At 47.3% G+C, this 25055-nt stretch overlaps 1 protein-coding gene across 3 annotated transcripts in view; it reads right to left on the bottom strand.

The window, feature by feature from the left end:
* LOC128830349 (store-operated calcium entry regulator STIMATE-like) overlaps nt 1-25055 on the bottom strand; it is an 88976-nt gene that overhangs the window by 21461 nt on the left and 42460 nt on the right. For all 3 annotated transcript variants that reach the window (XM_054016182.1, XM_054016178.1, XM_054016170.1), the window contains exons 2-4: nt 17682-17730; nt 16547-16642; nt 13589-13710 (exon numbers count right to left, since the gene is read on the bottom strand). In XM_054016182.1, the coding sequence (XP_053872157.1) occupies nt 13589-13710; nt 16547-16642; nt 17682-17730 (267 nt within the window). The remainder of the gene's footprint in view (nt 1-13588; nt 13711-16546; nt 16643-17681; nt 17731-25055) is intronic.

Genomic DNA, 25055 nt, shown 5'->3' with positions numbered 1-25055 from the left:
ACGTTAGCTTACAGCAGCTGAAGTCTTGACCAGTGTGTGCATGAGCTAGTTGGGGAGAAGCTGCCTGGTGGTAGTTGGGGGCTGGGAGACGCTGCTCCCCTTGCTGGCTTGGGAAGAGGGTTTCAGTGTTTTAAGAGCAGATCCAATGGATTCATCAGAAGCAAGGGGCTGGGTTTTGCCCATTCCTTGACTTGGAGTGGGTTGGGTTGGGTTTTTTTGCTATGTACAGACATCTGAGACGTTCCCACACAATTCCTTGCACCTGAAGCCTTGGCAGATAATGCTATTCTAGTCCAAAGCCCAAGCATAGACAAAAGAAATCCATCCCTTCCCTTCCGCCTTTGAACTTGGCTTTCCCTTTTCTTCGGGGCACTCTCAGCTGGGGTGCACTGACTCCATAATTGAGGCTGGATCGTCAAACCACAGCAGCCGTCACAAATCCCCAGCTGCCTGCTCCACAGCTGATACGGCACTTGGTTGCACCTGCAACCACTCAGCAATGCTCATCTGGAGAGAAGATGCTTCATCCTGTGCATAGCTACGACTTCTACAGGCTACCTGTGTGAGGCTGGCAGACCGGGTGCCAGCTCTTGCAAAGGCTTTAGGCCTTAGCTGAGCACTGACAGTTTCATTGCTGGAAAGTAGTCCAGCCCACCGGTGCATTAGTATGGTTAAGATGGGTATTGGACTTATAATGGTGTGTTTAGACTTTATGAAATGCTTGTGTGTGGCTACGTGTATTAATCCTACTTAGAATGTCAATATCCTAGTGTATATACGGGAATACTTCAGTGTTTGCTATATAGCTGTAACAGGTTTGTTCTGAACTATGTAACTCACCAAACACAAAAAATGTTTACCCAGTGCAAAGTGCTAAATCCCTGTGAGGGGTATTACCTCTGGATCATCTGGAAGGGCTATCAGAACTAAATGAGCCATTGTGGGACATCACAAGGCAAAGGACTTGATTAATTGTCCCTGCGGACCCATGAAGAGGCTACCTGCAAAAAGGCTCGTCCCACCAGCTTGAATTGTGGAAGAAGGAAATAAAAATAACTGACAAGGCAATTTTTCAGCTCTTGGGCTGTTTGGACTCTGAGGGCTCAACCTATGAAAGAAACAGCAGCGGAGATCCCCAGGGTCAACCTGGGTGAGCCCAAAAAGATACTCAGAGCTGACAGATTGCTACAACTCTGTCATCGTTTGGAACCATAAACTGTAACTCATTTGTGACTGTAGGTTTGCCAGCTTTAACCTGTAAATAACTTGCTCATTTCTTTTTCCAGGTTAATAAATCCTTAGTTAGTTTACTAAAGGATTGACTACAAACATTATCTTTGGCATAAGCCTTAAGGTACAACTGACCTGGGGTTAAGTGACTGGTTTCTTGGGGCTGGAAGCAACCCAAATATTTTATAAAATTCTAGGACTCGAAGGGACCTCGAGAGGTCGTCTAGTCCAGTCCCCTGCACTCATGGCAGTACTATGTAATAATCAGACCATTTCTGACAGGTGTTTGTCTAACCTGTTCCTAAAATCCTCCAATGACTGAAATTCCACAACCTCCCCAGGCAATTTGTTCCAGTGCTTAACCACCCTGACAGTTAGGCAGTTTCTTAATGTCCAACCTAAACCTCCCTTGGTGCAATTTAAGCCCATTGCTTCTTGTCCTATTCTAGGAAGTTAAGGAGAATAATTTTTTTCCCTCCTCCTTGTAACAATCTTCAATGTAATTGAAAACCGTTATCCTGTCCCCCCTTGGTCTTCTCTTCTCTTGACTAAACAAACCCAGTTTTTTCCATCTCTCCTCATCGCTCATGTTTTCCAGACCTTGAAGTCATTCTGTGATCTCTGATGCATAGCAAAGAACTATCACTAAGTCCAGCTTGCCTATGTGGCAATGCCCAAGGGGACTGCCGGTGACTCCATGGTAAGGCTCAGAGTGCTTCAGGAGTTCTCATTTGTTACTGGGTTGGTGTAATCTAATTGTAGAACACACCACCAGTTTGTCTGCCCCAAGGCTGGCCTTCACAGTCGTGAACTACTCCAGACAGCGTGACAGTCTGCTCACTCTTTCCCTACTGTCCAGCAGGAATCTGACAGGGTCAGTACAATACCACTGATTGTTATCTTACCACCAGTGACCGTCGTATTTTTAAATGTAGCAGGTGCCAGACAGCTTCACAATGTACAACATTTCATCTTTACTACCAAGGACAGGCAAGGACGTGTTATTTACTCCTTCTTGTAACACAAGAACTACGGGGGTGGGGAGGGGTCACCAAATGAAATTAATAGGCAGCAGGTTTAAAAACAAAAACAAAAGGAAGTATTTCTTCACACAACGCACAATCAACCTGTGGAACTCCTTGCCAGAGGATGTTGTGAAGGATAAGACTATAACTGGGTTTAAAAAAAGAACTAGACAAGTTCATGGAGGATAGGTCCAACAATGGCTATTAGCCAGGATGAGCAAGGATGGTATCCCTAGCCTCTGTTTGCAAGAAGCTGGAAATGGGCGACAGGGGATGGATCACTTGATGATTACCTGTTCTGTTCATTTCCTCTGGGGCACTGTTGGAAGAGAGGATACTGGGCCTGATGAACCTTTGGTCTGACCCAGTATGGCTGTTCTTATGTTCTTAAGGCAGATTGGAGTAACAGCCAACCTAAAACTTTGCCCAAAACTCAAACCAAATAGCAGCCTTTTCCTGGCTTTGAAGTCTGCTCAGGTTTTTCCTCCCTCATGTTCCGTTTGAGAAATTCAGCTAGCTGTTCATGATTTTCTTGTCTGCCAGGCCTATTTATAAAGAAGACCTGCTCACTCTAAGAGCACTTTATTTCTCGGTCTGCGGGAGAGCGATCAAAATACAAATTCAGCATTATGAATTCACTGCATAGTACTTTCTAGATGCACTATACAAAGCTGGGTTGAAAGGAAAGAAAAACTCAAATATCTTCAGCAGCAGCAGAAGCAAAACCATACTGGCCAGGTTGGGGTTTGTGTAAGTTCGTTTTTAAGCCTTGCTATCTCGCTATCTTGCGGTCACTGTGACCACCTCAAAGATATTAGTCTTTCATCCTTTAACACACCTTGAAGGCAGGGTAGTATCCACATTTTATAGATGAATTGAGGCACAGAATAGATTCAGCGACTTCTCCAAAGTCACACAGGAAATCTGTGGCATATCCACAGACGTGACACACTGGTAGACCAGGTGCCAGCTCATGCCAGAGCCCCAGGCCAATTCCCTTGTGTATTATTATTCCCATTCCCAGCCAAGGGGAGCTACGGGAAGCGGTGGCCCGGCCCGCACTGCTTCCCGCAGCTCCCATTGGCCAGGAACCAGCGAACTGCGACCACTGGGAGCTGCGAGCAGGCATACCTGCAGACACTCAGGTAAACAAAGCGTCTCGCGGCCTGCCAGGAGCTTACCCTGAACAAGCCGCGAACCAAGTTTGGGAACCACTGGAATAGATCAAAGAGAGCTCATCTCAATTGACTGGCCTCTTACAATTGGTATGCATACTTCCACCTTTTCATGTTCTCTGTATGTATAAATATCTTCTGTCTGTGTGTTTCACTCTATGCATCTGAAGAAGTGAGCTGTAGCGCACGAACGCTTATGCTGAAATAAATTTGTTAGTCTTTAAGGTGCCACAAGTATTCCAGTTCTATTCACATTGTGTTTACTCCTGTAACTAAATAACCCATCAAAGGAGAAAGAGGCCTTGTAGAATGCAGATGAAGAACTTTAACAGAAAAGTGCTAATTTCAAGGAAAGTGGCCATTGTGTATTATGATCGGAGGTCAAAGACTCAAAATGCACTTTCTATCATCAAAGGAAAAGGCCACATGGGTAGTGACACTGTCAGCTCGTTTTCTGTGAGAAACTACAAGTATGGATTCAAGGAAAGATCCTACACCTCTGGACTGTTTGGACTCTTCCAGGGAAGTGTACCAGATGCAAAGTGGAGATATCCAGAGACAATCTGGGTACCCTGAAAAAACTTTTGGGAAACTGGCATTATCACATCACTGCCCCCATTTGGAATTAAACAGACTCACCTGTGCATATATTTTACCTGCTTTCACCTCTCGATAACGCTCATTTCCTTTTGTTAGCTAATAAACCCCAAGTTAGTTTACTATAGAATTGGCCACCACTGTTGCTTTTGGTGTAAGATCTAGAGTACCTATTGAATTGGGGTAAGTGACTGGTCTTTTGTGACTGGAAGCGACCTAAATGCGATGTGATTTTGGGTGTAAGTAACCATTGCATCACAAAGTCCAGTTTGCCTGGGTGGCAAGATAGATTGGAGAGTCTAAGGGGACTGTCTGACTCCATGGCAAGACTGGCATAGTGATCCGGGAGTTCACATTTGTCACTGCCTTGGTGAAGTCTAATGACAGAACACACCACCAGGCTTGGGGGTCTGCCCCGTTTTCTCACAGTCCGCCCTGAGGTAGGCGCTCACAGTCGTGAGCCACTCCAGACAGCGCGACACCCAGGAATTGTACCCTGATCTTGCATGTCGAAGTCCTAATATAAGCAATGCATTGGACAGGGCCCAACTGCAGAGAGGGTCCCATTGTGCCGGGTGCTGTACTGCCTCGTCTCTTCCTCAAAGCGCTTACACCCAGAGAAGAAACAAGTCACCGAGTAGAAGAACTTGCCCAAGGCCAGGGGCAGGAATAGCATCCAGCTCTCCCAAATCCCAGATTCAGTGCCCTACCCACTGGGCCACGCTATCTCTCCATCCATCCTCTCTTGTGACAGTCCTTAAAAGGCAGAGATAAGGAAATGTAGCTACAGATTCAGTCACCACAGGGAAACATGGTCCCAGAGAACAGACGCTAGTTTTATTCCCCCACCAAAGCTTCCAGCTATCACACTGCAGAACAGTCTGGTATGGTACTTGTACGGGTGGACTGCAGAGCCACACAGGAATTGGGGAAGTCATTTTCCTTCAGGTAGAAGAGGAAGAGAATAAGGCGGAGACCAGACTGAGCCTTGTGTTTACTGTGCGGCTGCCTAAACCCGTTAACTAGAGCGGTGCAAAACTCAGCTTGTTTGAGCCACGTGGCCTTGCAAACCTGCTCTTCGCTTTGGCATTTCAGAGAGAAACAAACAGATCCAAAAAACCCTCAAAGCAAAACCCAACAGTCACATTGGAAATAGACAGCACTGCACCTTTGGGTTGTGTTGCGATACCAGACACCGGCCTGGACCCCTGAAACTTTCAATAAGCCAGGCCAGAGTTTAAATCAGGCAAGTTTTGCCTGGTTCAGGGTTTCCATTGTGAATGCTTCCAGTCTCTAGCCTGGTGATCTCAATGCCACACTGCTCGTGGTTATTCTCCACCACATACCGACTGCACAAGTCAACGGAAGAGCTGTCAAAGAGGCACAGATCCCACCACTGAGATGTTCCAAGCAACAAGTGTGTCTCAGAGCAGTTTTTTAGCTGTTTTATCCCTTCTCGTCCACGTTCTTCATTTTAATTTTCAAAACTCTGAGAAAAAAACCGTTTTAATGCAACAGAGGAAGAATCGGTTCTTAAGCATAAAGAAGTTTCCGGGTTAGACATGCGTTGGTGTTTATCCTCTGCCCAGAGGGTCTGTGGGTTTTGGAGCTGTCCTTTGCAGGAGTTTGGTCTCCTAGGAACAAGAGGCCGCTCAGTGCCAAAAATCTCTCTCTGGCCTGGGGTATATGTCAAACGGTTTTACAGTTTTTCTTAAGTGGCTGCATGGCTCTGTCCGTGGGATTTAGATCTTCTCATTTTCAGCTCAAATCTAGCCCAGGGAAGCAATCAGCTGCAGTGATCAGGTGGCCATTGGGCTGCTCTGTGATGTGATTTGGTCGTCCGAGTCCTGTTCGGCAAGGAAGAGTGCCAGTATTACAAGAATCATTAAACAGGCATAAGAGAACCCCCGTCTTTCCTCCTGATCTACAGGTCAGCCAGAGGCTTGAACAATTCAATCTGATACAGTCCCCTGGAGCTCACCGCTCCGGGTTGGGCCAGCCAGCAAGGGAAGCATCTAGATGCATGGTTCTGCCACATAAGACACCCGACTGGTACAGGAATTGACAGCCTAGCAGAACGTAAACCTCCCACACACACACATCGTGATGGATCTCACCTCTCAGATAACTGGGTCCCAAACTACTCGGGTTTTACAGACTGGCAGCCAACACCTTCCTAGGCACACACAGGAGGCTCTAGGCAGCTAGTTCAGAGCCCTGGATCATTGAGAGCAGACTGCTTTAATCAATGGGCAGGATGACACATTCTGCTTTAGCTGAAGGCTCCAGATGCTTTTCTCATAGAACATGTTCTAATCAGACCTTGAGATTCCACAGCCACGGAAACGGTGCAGCCTCCAAGTTGAACTACAGATGGGGCGGGGAGGAGGGACGGGTGGAACACGTTATCTGCCACAGTTGATACCTGAGAATCTAGGAGAAACAATGGATCCACTAAAACCCCTAAGATTGCAAGGAATGGTGGCAAACTCAGGACATACACAGAGTGCCCGCATCCCCAGTCACAATTGATTCAGTCTGATCCTAACTGAGCTTACATTCCAATTCCCTACCTTTGTCGACCTCGGAGAGCGCAGGCTACAGCATTTGTGTTAGATTACAGGGAAATCTAGATCACAGCATGTCATTCATATAGCGTGGATACTGCTGGGAAAGCCGCCTCCTCTCTCCTGCACATACAGGGTACATCTACACTACAGGGGGGAGTCGATTTAAGATACGCAAATTCAGCTACGTGAATAGCGTAGCTGAATTCGACGTATCGCAGCCGATTTACCCCGCTGTGAGGACGGCGGCAAAATAGACTTCTGCGGCTTTCTGTCGACGGCGCTTACTCCCACCTCCGCTGGTGGAGTAAGAGCGTCTATTCGGGGATCGATTGTCGCGTCCCGATGGGACGCGATAAATCGATCCCCGAGAGGTCGATTTCTACCCGCCGATTCAGGCGGGTAGTGTAGACCTAGCCACAGATTCAATAGCAAGGATGGAACAATGCAGAATCTCACACCTATTGACCACTGGCAGATGCAAAAAAGTCTTAATGGTGCCAACAGCAAATGGTTAATACTCATGTGTCAGACCTAATGGGTGGATAAATCATTTCCCAGAAGAATACGAAGAGCAAACAGTAAATCCACTCGGTGCGGGGTCTGGGGAGGAAGAATACGCGCTGCCAGCTTTTGAGACTTCTTAGTGAGGCAAGAAATCCCCCAAGTGAGAGTCTTCTCACCCACTTCCACAAGAGCCTGTAGGCTGGTCAACTCCTCATTGAGATCAACACTGCCCAGTCCAACAAAATCAGCAGGGACACTTTGTATCTGTGACCATCAGCAGGAGGAGAGAGTGAGCCACAGGGGATCCTCAGACCCATGCTCTGCTCCCTCTGACACAGGCCCAGACAGCCTCCCTCGCAAGTCCCATAAGGACAGACTCACCTCCTGTTAGTCTCTAAGGTGCCACAAGTACTCCTGTTCTTTTCACCTCCTGGAGACACTGGAGGGTAAGTTTGGAAAAAGGTGATCGTCTGACCTGAGCAAACATTAAATTCCAATCCTGTGTATAAAAGGCTTCAAAGATATTCTTGCATTGTAGCTAGCAAGTGTTAGAAGAAAGTGCATCACCATCTTCTCTGCTGTAGCCATCTGAGTCTTCACTCGCGTGTCTCCATGATACAGGAATGTCCTCCTCCTCATGTCTCATATATTCCAGTTGCGCTGGGGGTGAGAGTCTCCCGGTAGCCTGCAGAGCTTGAATACTCACGAGCAGCGCTGCTTTCTCTCACTCCAAGCCGTTCCCACACAACAGGATTACTTTTAATCCATGTGGCTTCTACTGCACTGAGCTGTCAGCAAACCCCATACGTCACTGTCGGATAGTATTATTCACTGCCTTTACAAAGCCATATGTGCACGGAGCATATACAAAAGGGTTAACTGCAAACCCAAGAGCTATATAGAAGCTAGAAGGCAAATGGAAATTGAGAGTGTGATGGTTTGAATACTCTACAGTAACATACAAACAGGTACAGTAATAATTCTGCTGGAAGTAAATTTGCATTTAAAGGTAACATTTAATTGAACACAACCTAAGAACGTCTGTACTGGGTCAGGTCAAAGGTCCATTTAGCCCAGTATCCTGTCTGCCAACAGTGGCCAATGCCAGGTGCCCCAGAGGGAGTGAATCTAGCAGGTAATGATCAAGTGATCTCTCTCCTGCCATCCATCTTGTCAGCTCTGGGGAAGAACGTCTTATTTAACCACAGGATCAAGGGCAGCAATGCACAAGCCTCTCGCATAGGCTGCCTCAATGCAACTCATATCCACGGTGCAGGTACCACCTGTCAGAGCAGATTTTCATCGCCCTTAGCTTCTGGCAAGACTGCCAACAAGGGTGCCAGGCAGGCCCAATCCAACATGAACATGAATAGAGTCAGAGGCCTGACTTCAGTGGGCACTGGATCAGCCCAGAGATTGGGCAGGGCCTTGGATCCATTGTCCCTCTCTCGAACCACTGGTAACTGAACTGAGAATAGGGCTGAACTTCAGTTTTCATATCGTACAACTGCAGGAGTTAATTCCCGTTTAAGTTCCATGCATTACAGTGATTCCCCAGTGCACTGCCCTTTGCAGAGGCATCTGCACCCGGGCACAGTGGGTGCATGCAAGTGCAGAATTCCAGTTTCACACCCGCTTTGCCCAGGTGTAAATGCTGCCAGGAGGGGCAAGGCAGTGAGAGATCAGACCTTTGGTGGTGTTGGACTATTAGGTTCCCCCCCCACTCACTTTCCCCCACATACAGGAGTAGTGAGCTAAAATACGAAGTCAGTCCCCTTCCCCATGGCATCTGGATATTTTTGGTAAGATTTAAGCACAAACAGACTGCTCTCCCTTGGCTGCCCAGGACGTGGGAACACTTGTTATGGAAATATTGTATAAATACCATGACAACAGGCCCAAAAGCATCCCACACAGGTCCTCAGTTAAACTCAACAGCTGGCACGGAGCATGCTCTCCTACAGCTAACTTTGACCAGCCAAGTTCAATAGGGTGCTAAGCAGCGTTTAAAGGGTTCTGACCAGCACGTCTTTACATCTCCAGCCAGCAAACTGACCGAATCATCATGCTTGGAACCTCCAGAGTCACTGGAACAACAGGTTCATATCCCAGAAATAGCCACTCAAGCCCTCCTTTCTGGAGAGAAAACTGAAGGGCATCTATGGGAGGGGGATGAGGATGTAGGTAGGGGGATGAACAGGTGAGAAGGGATGTAAAAAAATATTTTCAAGTGAAATTGACATGCAACGTAGTAACTTGCACTTTGATCACGGCACGTATTCGTTGTTCCCTCTCCCCAGTCCTTTGTTAGCATAGTGTCTATTTGAGACTACGCTCTTTGGGGTAGGAACCACGATTTCATGTGAGTCTGAGGTGCCCGACACAGCATGGATCCCTATTGCTTGCAAACCCCTGATTGTCCACTTCATTTTAAATCGTCTCCCACAGCACACATGGGTTCCTTCTGCTTAACAATTTGCCCCGACTTGTATTTAGCTCAGGCAAGGTCTACATTAAAAAAGTGAAGTCAAGCCAACTACGTCACTCAGAGGTGTGAAAAATCCACCCCCTTGAGCAATGTAGTTAAGCTGACCTAAGCCCAGGTGTAGACAACACTAGGTCGACAGAAGAATTGTTCGGTTGACCTAGCTCCTGCTTCCTGGGGAGAAGGATTAACCACAGCAATGGGAGAACCCCATCCTGTCACTGCAGAGAGTGTCTACACTGCAGTGCTACCATGGCAGAATTTCTAGTGAAAACAGAGCCTCAGACACTTTGGTTACCATCCCCAGGCCTGAAGACGACTGAGGTTTTAGCACTAGGCATGGAGAGGACAATATTCCAGGGGGAAACCACAACCGGAATTTGGAGAGAAGGTTGAACAGGACAGATTGGAGAGAAGGTTGGACAGGTGCTCCTCACGGTGCCACTTCTACACGCAAGAGGAGCATGGCTGCAGCAATCTCATCCACTTAAGGATCCAGCAATTTCCCAAGAAAGCCCGGAATCGACCGAAATTTGATCCCCAATTTATCGGGTCAGAGTTAGAAGACTTTAGCCCCCTAAGAGTTATTACGGTCCAAAAGCGTGGAGGAGCCAGGAACAGTTGGAACAAAAAGCAGTCAAGCCGGACAATAGACAGCACCCTAGCTATTCTCCTTGTTAGCCAACTGGCATTCTTCCTCCTAAGCAAGGAGGACTTTGCTCTAGCTGGCTTAATTTTAAAAAGCAGCTTCTGCTCCCTCCTCCATGCCTGCAGCTGAACAGAAAACACAGGGAAGTTTTCACTCATATTAACAAAGCTTTAATTAATCTTAAGAACATAAGAATGGCCATACTGGGGTCAGACCAATGGTCCATCTAGGCCAGTATCCTGTCTTCTGACAGTGGCCAGTGCCAGGAGCTTCCGAGGGAATGAATAGAACAGGTAACCATCCCCTGTCACCCAGTCCCAACTTCTGGCAAACAGAGGCTAGGGACACTTCAGAATCTTGGAGAGGATTAATGGAGTTTCTTTATAAAGTGTTAACCTCTCTCTCCAGAAGCCTAGCTTGAACTACCAAAACAAGTCGCTCTTCTGCTGCGAAAGCCGTGGATCTTTTTAATTTCAAAACCAAGTATGTTATAAAGTTTCTCGCCAATTATGTTGTGCCAAGATCTCAGAGCAAGCCAAACACTGAATAAAACCTCAATACCCCTATTGGCTCAAGGTGTCTCTCTAGAGAGTGCCCCAATATGAAAAAAATTGGGTAGAGAGATTGAGCGACTGGTTCAAAGTAACAATGGCAGGCCTGGGAGAATAGAACTGTGGCACCCTGACTTACTTACCATTAGACAACCTACAGTCCAGGTTGGAAGGTACAAGAATGCTGCTAAGTTTGGTGCAGAATCTGAAATAAAGCCAGGGATACTGATTCTTTCCCTACTTTTCTAACCATTACACCAGCCTCCCACTTGCTGTCTCCAAGGGAAACGCCTGAATTTCCTAAAGAGCCAAGTGATCACATGGAACTTCTCACAGGGGAGAAAACACATTCGGTTTAAAATACCAAGAAAGCTTAAAGCATTTGTTTCTCTTATATACACAAGAATATTACTCTGCCCCTCCGTGCCCCAACCATCCAGGCCACATCAAAGTACTGTCACTTCTTCCTCTAGTTAGTACATCTAAGATCCATCCTCGTTTGTCCCTACAGACCCCCGCAAAAAACAACAACCCACCACCCTTTCATCCAGGGTCTCATCCCCCAGTCAGATGGCTGCAGCCTTCTCCTTTTTGGCCCTCTAACTACTCATCTGTCAATTAACACACAAAGACAGCAACCAAGTTACATTCTTGCCCAGATGATCCTGCCCACTTTGAATTGCTCCACCAAATCAAAGACCAGGCTTCTTGTCTTTGTCTTCAAGGCCCTGCATAATTCTTCAGCCATCTTGTCCTTTGCTTCACCAGCAGCTATCTCCAAACCTTCCATACCACTGCCTAGGCAAGAAGTGCACTGCCTTAGCAAGTTCACAGCATTGCTACACTCTCTCCATTTAAATCCCCCTAGAAGAAAGGTCTAACTCTCCACAACATCTCAGGAGGGTTATCTGGGCAAGAATGTAACTTGGTTGCTATCTGTGTGTGTGTCAGTTGGAAGGGTGCAGATGAGTGGTTAGAGGGACAAAAAGGAGGAGGTTGCAGCCATCTGGCTGGGAACTGTGACCTTAGATGAAAGGTTTTTTTGCTGTAGGGAAGAAGGATGGATATTAGATGCACTAATGAGCTACATGAAGCACAACTGCAGGGTAATCTGGGATTGTGTTTACAAAAGTATGGAAGCTTTGTTAGAGAGCCCATAACGAAGGTTGCATTGAGACATACAAATTCCACACTTCATATCCACCTATGCCTGTTTTTCTAACCGACATCAGACACTTTTGAAAGCTTAGATGTCTCAGGAAGAATCATGACTAGAAAAAGTCCTTTTAAACTAACTCTCAGTTTCTAGTGGAAGGAACCTAACCTCACAGGACTGCTGGGAGGATTCGTTTATTTGTACAGCACTTTCAAGATGCGACGCACTAAGCAAGGGCCTCATCCAAAGTTCAAGTCAATGGGAGTCTTTACCCTGATTTCACTTTGGATCAAACTCTAATTGCTTAGATTACCAGATGAAAAGCAACAGGGGGGGAAAAGGAGTCAATCCTGTTTTCATTAAAGTATCCCGGACAATTAAACCTTGACGGGGGTGGGAAAGTGAGAATGTGGCTTTTACTGATGGAATGGTCTAGGAACGGAAGGGAATTCTGTAGGACATGCTGAAGTTTCAGTGGGTCTTTAAGATCACAAAAAAAACAAACTTTTCAAAGCAGTAGGAAAGAATTATTTGTCTTCCCCTCCGAAAGACAGAAGTACTGTACTCACTTAACTTCATCTGCTATTTAGAAAGACAAGTGCTACCCTCTAGCGGAAATATCTAAAAAAACCAGGCTCACAGATCCCAAAGCAGGGGATGAAAGAAAGGGAAGATGATGGTAGAATCTCAGAACTTCAGGCTGAATATCAGAAATACACAAAGTGACTGAGTGATTTCTGAACCCACGATCTAGAAAGAGTTTTTGCGCTGTATTCTATTCTTTAGGACCTATGCAACCCCAAATGGATGAGACTGCTGGCTGGGCATTTTCAGCTACAGATCCTTGATTCAAAACACTTCCTCCATCCAAGTACAAAGCAACCTTGACTAGTCAACATTTATAATGTGGTATAAGGCTTATGTATTCTCCTAGAGAGGCAGCTTGAATGGGTGCCTCACCAATGAGTTGGAGGGGGAAATTTTTACTTTTGCTCAGTAGGAAGAGTTTGTGGATACTGATCTATTTGTTAGCTAATGATTTCATGACATTTTTAATATGAAAGCTAATCTCTAGCATGATTGACAGGTACCTTTGAGAATTAACTATTCATATGAATCATAGAACTGGAAAGGACCTCGAGCAGTCATCTAGTCCAGTCCCCTGCACTCAAGGCAGGACTAAGTATTATATCTAAGGGTACATCCACACTACCCGCCGGATTGGCGGGTAGCGATTGATCTACCGGGGATCGATTTATCGTGTCTCATCTAGACACGATAAATCGATCCCCGAACGTGCTCCCCGTTGACTCTGGAACTCCACCAGGGTGAGAGGCAGAAGCGGAGTCGACGGGGGAGCCACGGCCGTCGATCCCACGCCGTGAGGACGGGAGGTAAGTCGATCTAAGATACGTCGACTTCAGCTACGCTACTCTCGTAGCTGAAGTTGCGTATCTTAGATAGATCCCCCGAGTGTAGACCAGGCCCAAGTATTAAAGTATCTTTTTTGAATACACCCAACATAAGTTCCATTAGCCTGAATCTTCCAGCAAACATCAGAAGTGTGAACTTGCTGTGTGTTTTGTACAAAGGTGATGTAGAAATATTGGAGGGAAAGGAAGAGAGTCGGGTTGTCCTACACCTACCATACTCTCCAAAGACTAGGCATGTGTACTTCCGATGCTCCACAACCCAGGAGACAACCTTCACACCGAACCAGATCAGCAGCATCCCCAGTGTGGCATCGAGGATGAAATTCATTAGGTAGCTAAGAGAGGGGGGAGAAAACACCCTCTGTAACACTTGAAAATTCAGGCTCAGTTGGGTTCTTAACTCCCAATGAATCAGAATAGATTCTGATAGATACTTTGGAAGTCCCCATTCAGATAAGACAAGCTTCATTATATGCAGTAGTCCCAATTCTCCTTCCTTGTATATTGGTGAGACTATGAAATAACTCCATTAAAGCCAACAGTACTGTTGGTATAGAATCTATACAAGGGAGAAGCCACAAATGAAAGGAGAATTGGGTCCAAAGTCTCCCCTGTCCCCCGACTCCTCATCTGTAAAGTTCTAAGATTCTGTTCATGATATGTTACAGGACCAAATTAGCCAGAGAATATCTTCTATGGTATTTAGGAAATCAGTATCCAGTTTTGATTTATTGTATATTCATGAATGATGTGAAATTTTCTTTTCAGAACTCCAAAGAGATAAAGCCCAATGAATGACTATTTCAATATCCAATCTTTCCATCTTTTAAGCTATAACCACCTTGGGAACACTTTAGCAAATCTTCCCTCCCCGTACACACTGGCTTATCACTGCACTGTTACTCAGTGTTAAGAGTAATTCCCTGGGATTTCAGTAGCCTCATACATATTTTAAAGTTACACACGTACTTAAGTTTCTTTAGAGGATTGGGGCCTAGGCTTTGTATCTCTTCTGCCAGAGTCCATGGACAAAGCCCTGAGATGCTAAATTACCTTGTTCAGGGCTCAGATTACATGGACATAAGTACTTCGATAGTCCCTAACATTAGGGTTGCCAACTGTCTAATCACACAACCCCAACCATCCTTGCCCTGCCCTTGTCCCGCCCCTGCCCCACCGCTTCTCCGAGGCCCTGCCTCACTCACTCCATCCCCCCTCCTTCTGTCTCGCTCTCCCCCACACTCACTCACTTTCACCAGCCCTGGGCAGGGAGTTAGGTTGCGGGAGAGGGTGCGGGCTCTGGGCTGGGGCCGAGAGGTTCAGAGTGTGGGTGGAAGCTCCAGGCTGAGTCTGGGGCAGAGGGTTGGGGTACAGGAGGAGGTGCAGGGTGCAAGCTCTGGGAGGGAGTTTGGGTGCATGAGGGGGCTCAGGGCTGGGGTCAGGAGTTGGGGTGCAGGAGGGAGTGGGGGGTGCGGGCTCTGGGAGGTAGTTTGGATGCAGGAGGGGGCTCAGGACTGGGGGGTGTGTGGGCTCTGAGAAGGAGTTTGGGTGCAGGAGGGGGCTCTGGGCTGGAGTACAGAGGGGATGAGGGGTGCAGGCTCTGGCCGGGCAGCACTTACATCAGGTGGCTTCTGGTTGGCGGTGCTCCTTGCCTGCCCTGGACCTGTGCTGCTCGCAGAAGCAGCCAGCCAATGGGAACTGTGGGGGTGGTGCTTGTAGGCAGGGGCAACATGTGGAGACCCCCTGCCCCTCCCAGGGGCCGCAAGGGTGTGCTGGCTGCTTCCCGGAGCGGCATGGGGCCAGGGCATGCAGGGAGCCTGCCTTAGGCCTGCTGCGCCAACGGACTTTAAGCGAGCTAAAGTCTCCCAGACTGGCTTCAATAGCCTCAGGGAGATAGAGCCCGATTCCAGAAGACTCCTGGCAAAGTGGGAGGGTTGGCAACCCTACCTAACAGTAACATACATGTTAAGGAAGTGGGGGAACACCGAGCTCTGCTGCGCTTTTTTGTTTAAACTATGAAGAATCACAGACTTTGCAAATTAGAAGAGTAGGTTCAACTTTGGGCCAACATCATTTGAAGAGATACTACCAATTTTTTTTGGCGCCAACTGTTTTTTTTTTTTTAAAGCTATAGCTGGGCTTTCAGAGACTCTAAAGCCAGACGCGACCATTGTGATCATCTCGTCTGACCTCCCGTATACCAAAGGCCAGAGAAGTTTCCACGTAATTCTAATGGAGTCAGTCAAAAAAACTGAGGAGGAGTTAAGTCTAGTATGAATAAATGACTTGTGGTAAAAGAAAGGCCAAGTCTTTCTTTTGATTTACACCCCTCCCCCAGCCTTCTACAATAGCGTGAACGCAAATGCTAGTGCGGGAGAGCCAGAAAGTGACACTGAATGAAAATCAGCTGGAAAAACAAGAGTAACAGATTTCAACACATCTTTATGGCTTTAATAGTATGAAGTACTAATAGCACAGGTAAAGGCAGACATTTTAAACGATGATTCTCCTCTAAAAGGCCTGATTTCAGAAAGTCAGACATGCAAGAGACAATTACACATTTAGCTTGCATGTGTACCAAATGTAATTATAATGTGCAAATATATTTATCCATAGGTCTCAGAATACTTTACAAGGACTGGGAAAAATCTTCCTTCTGCCCCAAATAGGTCACACAGCAGAGCCCAGATCTCCAGAATCTCAGCCATTGGACAGCTCTGCCCCCCCAAATAACTGCACCGGCAGACCAGGAACGCAGCTGCACATTCATTTTTGCACTTCCAGTAGAGTGCCAGATACTTTGAAAACCCCAGATGCCTCCACCCAGACGAGAAACACAGACGGTTAGAAGGGAATTAACAGCATTAAGAGGATCTAAGTCAGCGTCTGTTTCTACAGTAGAGATGATAGATGCAAGTGAATTTAGATTCCTGCACTCCCAACTATAGAACATTAATGCAAGTGTAACACCGGTAGACCCTGGGCGTCGGCGGGCAGGATCGAACCTGTAACCTCTAGAGCTTAGTGCATGAGGCTCTATCGCATGAGCTAAAAGCCAACCAGATGTTAGCTAAGGCTGTAGAGCGAGCAAACTCTCTCTCTCTCCCGCTCCGGGACAGAACACCACACCCAGAAGGTGTGTTGGCTACACAAGCACAATGCTATACTCACAGAGAGCAGGGATCTTCTGCAGTATGACCAGACAGGAAAACATTAGCAAAGTGGATGAAGAGGGCACCTATTGCTTGCTTGGAGGTATCATAAAACCTGAAAAGATCAGATGCAACAACCTTTCCAATAGCAGCAGTAGAGAGTTAGCCGGCACACGAAATCACACTTGTGAAGATGGGGATCTCAGATCAAGCCTGACACCAGGAGCTTTTGTAATCCACAGGTGGGATTCCCAGAAGCTCTCATTGAAGTAAATGGGAGCAGAGGTAGGCTGGTGGCAAGTGCTTTTGAAAAACCCACCCCCACAAGGAGCAGCAAGCGCGACTCATGGATTTACACCATTACCAGACATGCATTTCAGAGAGTTCACTGGATGTGAGCCCCCGGAACATTGAATGCAGCATTAGTGAGGGCGCTATTAGGAAACTGGGTGGGGATGTGGGAGGAGAATTGAGCCTCCATAAGCCCATTTAGGCCTGGACCTCCCAGCTGAGGCTGCCAGCAAGAAGGAAGTCAGCACCAACTGCGATGGTGCTTTTCCCATTTGTATACTGGGAACGGGACTGAATCACCAACTTGGTTCAGAGCCCATGTAAGATGACAGGAGACTGCGAAAGCTTTCGGTGACTACTGAGCTGGGCCGGATTTCAGCTGGTATCCTAGCGATGAGAGGTTCTCCTGCACGGTCATGAAGCCATTCAGTCCTTGATATGAGACCTGTTTCTACATCTCTTAGCTACAAATGCACAGGTGTAGCAGGCTTCTTAATGTGGCTCTCACTGCAGCATAACAAATGTTATGTTGGGAACTGCATATAGCTGTTTGGATCTAATGATAGTGAGCTGGTAATGCCGGGAGACTTTTCAATGAACAGTAAAAGGTACTAAATAGGGCCAAATACCCTGTAGCATCTGGGATTACAGTATTTCAATCAATTTCATCCATAATGTGATGGGAACTTTATAGGAAGTACCACCACTAAGAATTTCAGTCTGTTCACTATTTCCATGTTAAACATTTAGGAACAGGAAGGGCCTGGAAGCCCATTAATGATCAGAGTAAACATAAAAAGCCGTTCTGCGAGACAGAATCTATTCCCCTTAGTTCAGAGCTTTTAAAAAAAGCTATTTCTCACCAGATCCTCCAGGGACGCCTCTCTTCTTTTGGCTCCTGAAAGCGCTTTACTGTAAAGACAGAGACAATTAAAGGTCAGATTTACAAGGAAATGAGAGCTTACTGTATAATTGGACTAAGCAGCAAGATTAGAAGGTAGGATGATTAAAACAAACCCTGACATTTCTCTAGAGTCTGTTATACTCAGCCCAAGGCCTTCTTTGGGCTAGGATAAAAGGGTTACCCCATACATTTAAGTAATCTAGTGTAGACTAACAAATCCAATAATGGTCACATGAAAGCCTAAGGGACAGCCTTGAGCAGAGGTGGGCAAACTGCAGCCACGGGACCTCCCTGCCCAGCCCCTGAGCTCCTGGCCCGGGAGGCTAGCCCCCGCCCCCTCCCCCGCAGCCTCAGCTCGCTCCGCCACTGGTGCAATGCTCTAGGCGGCGAGCTCTTGCCAGGCAGTGCCGCTGCAGAGCCTTGCGCTGACCCGGTGCTCTGTGCTGCGCGGTAAGGGGGCAGGGAGCAGGGGCAGGGGGGCTTGGATAAAGGGCAGGGGAGTTCGGGGTGATGGTCGGGGCGGAGGTGTGGATAGGGCTCAGGGCGGTCAGAGGATGGGGAATAGGGGGGTTGATAGGGGTTGGGGCAATCAGAGGGCAGGGAACAGGAGGTTGAATGGGGGCAGGGGTTCTGGGGGGGCAGTCAGGAAGGAGGGGGGGTTGGATGGGGTGGCGGGGGGCAGTCGGGGCAGGGGTTCCAGGGGCGGTCAGGGAGAAGGGGTGGTTGGATGGGGCAGGGGTCCCAGGAGGGGCAATCAGGATTGAGAGGAGGGGTTGGATGGGGCGGCGGGGGACAGTCAGGGGTAGAGGTTCTGGGGGCGGTCAGGGAACAGAGAGGGATGGATGGGGCAGGAGTCCGGGGGCGAGAAGCAGGGAGGGTCGGATGGGGCGGGGGCTGGGCCACACCTGGCTGCTTGGGGAGGCACTGCCTCCCCTAACCGGCCCTCCATACAATTTTGGTAACCCGATGTGGCCTTCAGGCCAAAAAGTTTGCCCGGCCCTGGCCTAGAGTCTACCATTTAGACTTGGCCAAGCTGGGAGACTCAGAGCCAAGCCAAGGGATCTGGTTGAGCTTTGCAAGCTGGAGCACAAGCAGAGACACGAGAACTGATCATACACCTGTCAAACCACCAGACAATTAACACCAGAAATATTCTCACTCGCTTGGCTCAGGCTCTATCGCTCTTGGAGCCAGGCATGCCACTAGCCCCAGGCGTGTGCTATTATGGGCGTGCCCACTTTTAAACACAGCACTGCAATTTCAAGGATATGAAGGATGTGAGTGCAGTATTTCTTGCCACAAAAAATGGGACTTTAGGAGACAACCCTACAGTGGCAGCTGGGTGCACTGAGTTACCTCTGACTTCTAGGATTTTATCAGTCTAATCTGAGCTATAAACTTCCGATTCCCATTCCTAGCTCCTGGAAGTCTCTTTAAGCCTCAGAGATGGTGACCGGATTATCACTGTTACCCTATGAAGTTCCTAATTGTCAACTAAGGATGGTTTCTAATTGGGAATGAGAAAAATGATTCAGAAGAGAGACACACCTGGCCCACTCCAAAATGAAGTGCTATAAACCACTCCAAATTTAGTACTATAAACCTCCAAAAACATTGAAAGTAACATTTTAAAGCTACAAGCTTGATTTAAGTCATGGGTGGCATTATCAAAATGTTATCCAACTCGTGCAGAATATAGGAGTTAACCAATGGCTGACTGCGACTGAACATGCAGCATGTACAGTCTGGGCAAGTTCATCGTGACAAAAACCCTTCCGTTCTTACGTCTCCCAAGTTTGAAAGCGGAGGGGTTTGTATTTAAACACGTGACTGCTGCAGGATGGAAGCGATATCCTGGACCAAAACTTAAGTGCCTTTCGCTGTATCGGAACGATAGAAATTACAAGATACTAACGCAGAGACTAACACAAGGAGCACTAGGTTAGATGGCACAGCAATAGGGGGGGTACACAAAACATTTAATAGTGCAAACCACCCTCGCAAAATACAGTTCTATAATCTCAAAGTAAAGGCTTAACCCAAGTTTCCAACACATTCTTACCGAGGACAACAGCTCGTGGACTTACAGACTCTCCAGCAGCAGGTGAAATAGGCTCATCAGAAAGACAGATGTGACTGACATTAGAGGAGAGGGTTGAAAGTAGGATTATGAACCACCACAACACCCACTAAATAAAAGAATGGGCAGTTTGACTGAACAGTCTTTGCAAGTTGCTAGCAAGGTCTTGTTTCTATTTAATCAACATGACACTACATAGCCCCTCCACCGATAGCCATGTCTACACTACAAATTAGAGCCACCTAATTTACAACAGCACACAGCCACCGCAGTTATTAAATCGCTTGTGTGCGCGCACACTTGGCTTCTTGTGTTGGCGGTGTGCGTCCTCATCAGGAACGCTTCTATCAGCTGTACTGTCAGTGTGGGGCATGGCAGAACAACTCCTGAAGGCCAGTAACTGTCGAGCTGGTATTACTAAATCAGCACAGAGAGGCATTTACGGCGGTGGGAACCAAACTTAAGTGAAGCCACTTCCGCAGCTAGGTCGATGTAAGACCGCTTACGTCGACCTAACCATGTAGCGTAGACCAGGCCCAAGAGCACGTTCCACGTTAATTAAACCTGTCAGTCCACTTGTGAGATAGGCATCCGCATCCTGTTTTAAAGGGAGGAAACTAAATCAGACAGCTTAAGTGACTGGCCCGACGTCACACCAGTAGTCAGTGGCAGAGCTAGGAATATATTGAATTTCTCCAGACTCCCAGTCTGGTATTGTAACCACTTGCCAACATTCCTTCGCTCATGTATAAACAAAGGCCACAGTGATACACAGATTCTCACTTGAGACTCTCCTGGAAAAGGGAACTAGGTTAAAGACGGAGTGGATGCAAGATGCAATCGTAGTGCAGGTCAGCACATGTCTCGGCACAGGTAATGGGATTTCTCGTTCATTTCAGAGCGTGCGCATGCACACAGACTAGATCACTACACTTCCCTTGTCAGCCCTGGAGGGAGAGGGAATCACAATAGCATAAGGAGAACCTGTGAAAGCAGCAGGATCAGGGAGAGATGGAGAAAAACTTCCTCAAATACAGATGGATGTTGCAGTTGAGAAGCCAATGTCTGTAGCTGTGCTAAGCTGGTTTCAAACGTGTTACCTCATCTGAGGTGCCTGCTTTCCATAAGGTGTTTCCACTGCAAGGGTCTCCAGAAGTGCCTCACGCTCAGCGTATCCCCGGCGACTAGAGTTTTGAGCCATCTACTTAAACTGTACACCAGAAGTTAGACAGACAGCAGGCAGGCTGGCTTCAGGCAGGTAGCAAATACTGCTCTAGTCCTTCCTCCCACCACAACTCCCAGAGGAGGCTATTCTCAGTGATTTTCCTATTAATGAAAACTGAAAGGTCCCTGCAGTTACCGAACAACTACAGCAATTCATTTCTAGCCCAACCACTTATAACTGCTCCCACGTTTATCATCGTGGGGGCTGGGGGGCTCTGTGCAGATACGTTCCAAGGTAGTAATGGGCTAGGGGCACATTTGGACTGGAAAAGCGGTTTGTCAAGATTGTTTTGGCTTGTACTGTACATGGTGACACAAGCATTGTAAGGGGGTCTCAGAAAGGGCAAAGTCTATGTCCCAAACCGCTTACTGGAATTGTCCTAGTCCATGTTTGTGCGGTGCTTAGCAGAATGAGTTGTGGCCCTTAGGCCCCAATACAAATAGTAACTACCTGACCATCTGAAAGCAGCGAGTATAGCATTAAACCCCAAAACTGTGGCCTTCCAACTAAGTTGTATGAATCAGGAAGTCTATTCTAAAGAGAAAGTTGGTAATTAAACTTAAGACCACAGAAGTTGGGCTGATTTAGTTGGGGTTGGTCCTGCTTTGAGCAGGGGGTTGGACTAGATGACCTCCTGAGGTCTCTTCCAACCCTAATAATCTATGATTCTAAGATGGATCACAATGGGCGGTTTGTTTTGAAAAGCTTTGACAGCTTGGAGCGGGACCCCAACACAGTTATTTGGAGTCAGTGATTGTTTTCCTTCCAGGTTAGAAAGTTTCAGACACTACTACTACCACCAAAAAAAGTGTTGCCCCCCTCATCCCATTTACCACGGTTGTACTCCAGCTGAGCCTTCAGTGATAGATTGATGAATAGTGCCATCTAGTGGGAGGCTGTGTGATGCTGTGTCACCCGGCGGACAGGATATCAACACACATGAGCATCAGTGAATAAGCGTGATGTATAATCCCATTAGAAAAGATAACCCTAGGGGATATATGGTGAACTCTAATAGCCCAACCCTTTTACATATGTACTAGACGTGCCGGCTGAAGTAGCTAGGCATGATTATTAATTATATTAGCAATGCTCAAGTAGTTACTAAGCTGATGACAGCAGGAGTCTGAACAGGCCTTCAAGGTAGCCTGTCTTATCGCCACTTTAAGCCACTGTACTCTGCAATCTACTTGCTTTTCAAAATATTACAAGATCCAAAATAGGTACAATCTCATTGTTTTCTTGGACTCCCCCATCCACCTGTTGTCTCTTCTCTTATACTTTGGTTGTAAACTCTCTGGGGGTAAGCACCATCTTATGTGTTTGTGCAATACCTGCACAAGGGTTCATGACTAGGAATCCTACCACGATACCTGCTCAGATCTGCAAGCGTGGAACAGTGAAGTAAGTGATGCTGGGTAATTCTGTCCTCAACTTTCAACTAAGGCTTTCAGAAATGCTTTACTCGCTCTTACAGCAGAGGAGCAAGGATAAGTTCTTTGTGGTTTGTAAAGAGTATCCTTGTTCTAGAGACTGGGGCACAGGGAAATTCAGCGATTTATCCAAAGTCAGATAGGAAGTCTGTAGGCAAAGCCATCTTGATTGCCCTCTGCATACCAAGGCAATATAGATAAGTCATAATAAGTACCAGCAGTGGTAATGATTGGCTACCCAAATCTCTGGACTCCTAGCCTTGGGTTCCAACTACTAGTCAAGCCCCACGCTCTGCATTTTTCCATAAGGTAGGAGATTCTGTTGATAGGAACAGACGATTTGCTACACTGTATCAGACCAGAAGTCCATCTAATCCCATAATACATTAACAGTAGCCACGACCAAATGCTCCAGACTCGCAGGGGTAGGCAACCTATGGCACGCGTGCCGAAGGCGGCACGTGAGCTGATTTTCAGTGGCACTCACACTGCCCAGGTCCTGGCCACCAGTCCAGGGGACTCTGCATTTTAATTTAATTTTAAATGAAGCTTCCTAAACATTTTAAAAACCTTATTTACTTGACATACAATAGTTTAGTTATATATTACAGACTTATAGAAAGAGACCTTCTAAAAACGTTAAAATGTTTTACTGGCACACGAAACCTTAAATTAGAGTGAATAAATGAAGACTCGGCACACCACTTCTGAAAGGTTGCCGACCCCTGCTCCAGAGGAAGGTGCAAAGAACCCTTGTAATCAACAATTATGGCATAATCTGTCCATATGGGAAGTTATTTCCTAACCTTCCCACCACACTGAGGGGACATCAGGCATTTTTCCCTCTCTCCTAGTGTTGTCCACTCATGATTTTGTTGAGAGTCTTGCAATTTGGTGTTTGTAGAGTCCCAGCTCTCAGAATCTTGTGATTAATAGATAGGTTTTACTTTCATTAGTTTCTAGCCCTCATAGTTAGGGGGGAAAGCCTGAAAATGTGACCCCTGAAGGCTCAAAACACCAGGAGGCTGACTTTCAGTTTCTTATGCTGTGAGAACGGTCACTCCTATTGTACCCTAACCAACTTTCTCAGCAGCATTTTGTACACCTCTACCATGCCTCCTCTTTATGTCCTGATCATGAGCCAGTCTTCAGGTCTACTCCACCCACAATCAGGGTTAATATTCTCAGCCTCAATCCCACCATAGTGAGATGCAGTTTGGGGGTCCTGCTCAACTCCCCTTTGCTTTCAGAGGATCAGATACGTATTTTTATCAGAAATGCCTCCTCCTCACACGTTTTAGGCAAGACAGCTGCACTTGTTCCTCTGCAAGGCACATTTCAAAAAAAGACAGTTACCTTTTCCATAATTGGTGTTCTTCAAGATGTGTTGCTCATGTCCATTCCACATTACGTGCACGTGCTCGCCACATGCACCGCTGGAAGTTTTTCCATCTGTAGGGGACTGGCTCTTGCACCTGTATGCCATGGAGTAAGGGGCACCATCGGTTCCCCCCCACTCTCAGTTTCTTCCTGCTGGAAACTCTGACAGTGGGGAAGGAGGGTGGGTCATGGAATGGACACGAGCAACACATCTCGAACACCACCAGTTACGGAAAAGGTAACTGTCTTTTCTTCTTCGAGTGCTTGCTCACGTCCATTCCATTGTAGGTGACTCCCAAGCAGTATCAACAGAGGCAGGTAGGAATTCATGGATGTGTCGATTGCAACACAGCTCTGCCAAATCCAACATCATCACTGTCCTGCTGGGTGATGGCTTAGTGCGTCATGAACGTGTGCATTGAAGACCATGTGGCGGCTCTGCAGACACTTTGGATGGGAACGTGCTCTAGGAAGGCCGCCGAGGATGCTTGTGCTCTGGTTGAGTGGGCCTTCAATATAGATGGCGGTTTGGCCCACGCTAACTCAGAACAGAACTGGATATAGGAGGTGATCCAGTTAGAGATCCTCTGTGAGGACACCGGAAGGCCTTTCATCCTGTCCACTATCACAATGAAGAGTTGGGTCGACCTGCGGAAGGGCTTGGTGCACTGCAGGTAGAACACTAGGGTGCGCTGGACATCCAAGGTGCGCAGCCGCCTCTCCTCCGTGGTGGAGTATGGCTTTGGACAGGGAACCAGGAGAAAGATATCCTGGTTAACATGGAAGTGGGACATCACCCTAGGCAGGAAAGCGGAGTGGGGTCACAGCTGGATCTTGTCCTTGTAGAAAACTGGGTAAGGAGGCTCTGAAGTAAGGGCTTTAATTTCAGAGACTCGCCTCACCAAGGTAATGGCTACAAGGAAAGCAACCTTCCATGATAGGTGTGAAGTGGAACAAGAGGCCAGGGGCTCAAAGGGAGGCCCTGTGAGCCTCGAGAGGACGAGGTTGAGGTCCCACTGCAGAATCGGGTCCCAGACCGGTGGGAAGAGTCTCTCTGTCCTTTTCGGAACCGAGTAGGCATGTCGTGTGAGAACACCGATTTCCCCTGGACAAGCTGGTGGAAGGCCAATATGGCTGCTAAGTGCACTTTGATGGAGGAAAGCGCGAGGCCTTGATGCTTAAGGTGCAGCAGGTAATCAAGGATGGACTGCAAAG

The sequence above is a fragment of the Malaclemys terrapin genome, chromosome 1, assembly GCF_027887155.1.
Source record: "Malaclemys terrapin pileata isolate rMalTer1 chromosome 1, rMalTer1.hap1, whole genome shotgun sequence".
NCBI classification, from domain to species: Eukaryota; Metazoa; Chordata; order Testudines; family Emydidae; genus Malaclemys; species Malaclemys terrapin.
This window is presented reverse-complemented; position numbering and strand designations above follow the sequence as displayed.